Source organism: Triticum dicoccoides, chromosome 3A (genome assembly GCF_002162155.2).
Source record: "Triticum dicoccoides isolate Atlit2015 ecotype Zavitan chromosome 3A, WEW_v2.0, whole genome shotgun sequence".
NCBI classification, from domain to species: Eukaryota; Viridiplantae; Streptophyta; class Magnoliopsida; order Poales; family Poaceae; genus Triticum; species Triticum dicoccoides.
Window position 1 is genome coordinate 610,584,271 of NC_041384.1, and position 4,287 is coordinate 610,588,557.

Genomic DNA, 4,287 nt, shown 5'->3' on the forward strand with positions numbered 1-4,287 from the left:
CTCCACGCCACGCGTCCCCCCCTCCCACGACCGACCAACCTCCCACCGATCGCGACCGCCCCTCCCCACGTCCATGGCGCCTACCCTCGCCCGCTGCCATGCGGGACACCGAGTTCCCTTGGCCCCGCCGTCCATGACCCCTCGCTGCATGGGCCGGTCAGCGCGGCCGGAGTAGAATAACCCCGTGATATTTCCGGGCGGCACAGGGGGCAGAGCCCATGTGGCGCGGGCCCCGCGGGCATCAATAAAGAAGCTGCCGCGGCGGGCTGTCTCGCCGCGGGCCGCCACGTGTGTGCCGGGCGATAACACCGGCGTCGCCGCCGTTAGCATCAGCCTCCCGGTGGGGCCGAGATCGCGAGCACGTGTCGCGATCTGCCCGCCGGGCGCGCCCACGCGTCCAGATCAGGTGGAGACGGGCGGCGAGCACGTCACGGACTCACGGCGACGGTAGCTATCGGGCGCTCCCGCCATGACGGCGACGGGCACCCTCCCTCCCCTTCTTCTACCGCCCCGCCCCGCGTGCGTGAGGTTCGTTTCGGCTCGCGCCTCTGCCGCTGCTTAGCTTCTACTGCTGCCATTCGAGCTGGGAACGCACGCGCGCGAAGGCGCTGTCGTCGTGTGTCGAGGTGTTTCGTGTAGGCCTCTGGAGTTCCGTCGCCGACGTGCGGCGGAGGGTGGTGGGAATCTAGGGCGGCGTCGGGGTCGAGCGAGCGAGTAGTTTCCAATGGCCGAGATCTGCTGCCAGGAAGCCAAGTCGCCGCCGGCGACCGCGGCCACGGTGGCCACGGTCTCGGCTTCGGCGGCCGCCGCGGCCGTCGCCTCGTCGGTGATGGACAGGCGGCGCCGCAGGCTGGAGCTGAAGCGCTTCCGCCTCGCGAGCGACCTCGAGCAGTCGGCCGCGGAGTACGCCGGCGCCCGCAAGCGGCCGAGGATACCGCGCACGGTGTCCGGCCCGTGCCCCGACGCTGCCTCGGCGTCCGAGAACGCGGAGCGTTGCCCGAGGTTCGGGTTCTCCTCGGTGTGCGGCCGTCGTCGCGAGATGGAGGACGCCGTCTCCATCAGGCCCGGTTTCTTGCCCGGCTCCGGCAAGTCCCACTTCTTCGGCGTCTTCGATGGCCACGGCTGCTCACACGTACGTCAAACTTTGCTCGCATATGAGCGCAATTCATGTTGTTTCTGCACAAGGGAAGGGTGCTGATGGCATGGTTTCGTGGCATCAGGTGGCGACGACGTGCCAGGAGCTGATGCATGAGGTGGTGGCGGAGGAGCACCAGAAGGCGGGGTCCGGCGAGGAGCCTGTGTGGAAGGAGGTGATGGAGAGGAGCTTCGCGCGGCTGGACGAGCGGGCCGCGAACTGGGCGACCACCCGCAGCAGCGAGGAGCCCGCCTGCCGCTGCGAGCAGAAGATGCCCTCGCGGTGCGACCACGTGGGATCCACCGCCGTCGTGGCAGTCGTCAGCCCGACCCAGCTCGTCGTGGGCAACGCCGGCGACTCCCGTGCCGTCCTTTCCCGCGCCGGCGTCCCCGTTGCACTCTCCGTCGACCACAAGGTACGCGCGTGCTCTCGCGTGGAGCGTCCTGCCCCCTCTGTTTGCGTGCGAACTGTCCATAACCTTGACATGAATTTCCTCAGCCTGACCGGCCGGACGAGCTGGAGCGCATCCAGGCGGCGGGCGGGCGCGTCATCTACTGGGACGGCGCGCGGGTGCTCGGCGTCCTCGCCATGTCTCGAGCCATAGGTGAGTTTTCTAGTTCAAATTTCGCTCTCGTCAGGAGCTTTGCTCTGCCTCTGGGGTCCCGATCTGAGTCTAACCTGTGACTTGTACGTTCGTAGGGGATGGCTACCTGAAGCCGTTCGTGACGGCGGAGCCGGAGGTGACCGTGACGGAGCGCAGCGACGCCGACGAGTGCCTGATCCTGGCCAGCGACGGGCTGTGGGACGTGGTGACCAACGAGATGGCGTGCGACGTCGCCAGGGCGTGCTTCCGGAGCAACGGCCCACCAGAGCCGGCCGCGGCTCAGGCGCAGGCGAGCGAGGGGGTGAGCAAGGCGGAGTCCGACCGGGCGTGCTCCGACGCGGCCATGCTGCTGGCGAAGCTGGCGCTGGCGCGGGGGAGCTCCGACAACGTGAGCGTCGTGGTCGTGGATCTGCGCCGGGGATCGTGATTCTTGGAGCGGAATTCGTGCTCCATGATTGCTTCTCGTTATCCTATTTTTTAATCCATGCTAATTTCTTCCCCCGTTTCTAAATTTATCTTCGCTGCCTCGATGTAGTAGTAGTAGTATTAGATCTAGTAGTACCACAGTTTCTAATTCTACCCGCCAAAAAGAAGTTGAACAGATAAGCTCAGCTGTTTCAACTGCATCGTAACACGTACACGAAGATATTTGATATGTTTAACAAGTCGATAAGAAGATCTCCCTAAGCTCTTCATATCCATCGTACGTAGAGCACACGATAGGCACGAATTAGGTGGACCGTGACGACGGAAGCTGGGCACCACTCGCGTGTTACCCCTGACAACTCGCCTCGTATCGTCGCAGGATCGGAGCAGAGAAAAGTCGAAGAACAGATGCTGATCTAGTAGTACTAGTACCTATCTACCCACTGTGCGTGGGGCCAAGCTGTACTGAACCGGAATGAAACGTGCGCCCTTTACCGCACGATTTTTCTTGGGTGGAGCAACAAAAGGGCGCCGATGATAGAGCGGGATGAATGATGCGGGGGGGCTACGTGTCGGGGCCTTTCGCTGTCGCTGTCGTCCTCCCGATGCGTTTCTGTTGGGGGTGTCGTGGGGAGAAAGGGAAAAGTCTCCAGTGACCCCGGGCGTACACGTCCCGAGTTAGGCGCCGGGGCATTATTGGGCGTGCCCTCCCTCCGCGGCACACCCACCGCCACCGGTCCCGTGGCCGCACCGCCCGCGTCGACGCGCACAGCTGCGCCGCACGACGCGACCCGGCTGGAAAAGGGGAGGGAGGCCGTAACGTGCCGTGCCGTGCTGACTGTTTGCTGACTCGGTATGCACTTGTTTATTGTTGATGATGAAGATCCCTTCGCGTAGCTCCTGACCGTAAGACAATAGGCTTTGGGGGGAACCAGCACAACCTTCTAGGGGTGGCCTATCACATATATATATAATGAGGTGGTATACAACGTTACAATATACACATGTAAATACAGTCTAACACCCTCCTTCAATCTTAGCTACTTTCTAATGAATCTAGAAGGGTAAGATTGCGTCTGCAAGTCTCAAACTGTGGCAAAGGCAATGGCTTGGTGAAGATGTCAGCAAGTTGATCCTTGGAAGAAATAAACTTGATCTGTAGTTGCTTCTGAGAGACACGTTCACGCACAAAGTGATAGTCAACTTCAATGTGTTCCGTTCGGGCATGGAATACCGGATTTGCAGAAAGGTATGTAACACCGATGTTATCACACCAAAGAACAGGAGGTTATGATTGGGGTATACTTAACTCCTGAAGCAAGGACTGTACCCAGATGATCTCTGATGTGGCATTGGCCACAGCCTTATACTCAGCCTCAGTACTGCTACGCGAGACAGTAGCCTGTTTCCGAGCACTCCAGGCAATCAGGTTAGAGCCAAAGAAGACAGCATAACCCCCCGTGGATCGCCTGTCATCCGGATTGCCAGCCCAGTCTGCATCAGAATATGCTGAAAGACAACCAGAGTCAGACGGCCGAATATGCAAACCATGAGCCACCGTGAAACGAATATAGCGCAAAATCCGCTTAACAGCAGACCAATGAGTGTCACGGGGTGACTGCAGATACTGGCAGACTCGGTTAACAGCATAGGAAATTTCTGGTCGCGTGATCGTCAAGTACTGGAGCCCACCAACAATACTCATGTACTCTGTCGCATCAGAAGAAGAAAGAAGCACACCATCAACAGCATTGAGCTTATCAGTGGTAGACATGGGTGTAGTCGTCGGTTTGCACTTAAGCATCCCAGCTCGCTGCAACAAATCCAGAGAGTACTTCTTCTGCGTCATAACAAGGCCAGCAGCACGAGAAGTAACCTCCACACCAAAAAAGTAATGAAGCTTCCCAAGGTCCTTGACCGCAAAATCAGCACCAAGTGAGCGAACAAGCGCAGTAGCAGCCGACTGAGAGGAGCTGACCAAAATGATATCATCTACATAGACCAACAAGTACATAGTAACCTCAGGCCTTTGAAGAAGAAACAATGAGGAGTCAGCAGTTGATGATGCAAAACCATGAGCACGAAGAGCCATTGCAAGACGAGCATGCCAAGCACGAGGAGC

At 59.4% G+C, this 4,287-nt stretch overlaps 1 protein-coding gene across 1 annotated transcript; it reads left to right on the forward strand.

Annotated features, from left to right (window-relative positions):
- The first annotated feature begins 434 nt into the window (after positions 1-434).
- On the forward strand, positions 435-2,417 carry LOC119269568 (probable protein phosphatase 2C 9). Its single transcript, XM_037551425.1, has 4 exons — positions 435-1,132; positions 1,221-1,550; positions 1,634-1,739; positions 1,835-2,417. Exons 1-4 carry the CDS (start codon positions 725-727, stop codon positions 2,164-2,166), a joined length of 1,176 nt encoding a protein of 391 aa, XP_037407322.1. The 5' UTR covers positions 435-724; the 3' UTR covers positions 2,167-2,417.
- Positions 2,418-4,287: the final 1,870 nt, after the last annotated feature.

Bases quoted from the DNA above. Each gene is read 5' to 3' on its own strand.
- LOC119269568 (XM_037551425.1), top strand. From the start codon at position 725: ATGGCCGAGATCTGCTGCCAGGAAGCCAAGTCGCCGCCGGCGACCGCG. The intron at 1,133-1,220 runs GTACGTCAAACT...TCGTGGCATCAG, and splicing joins ATGGCCACGGCTGCTCACAC to GTGGCGACGACGTGCCAGGA. The intron at 1,740-1,834 runs GTGAGTTTTCTA...GTACGTTCGTAG, and splicing joins CGCCATGTCTCGAGCCATAG to GGGATGGCTACCTGAAGCCG.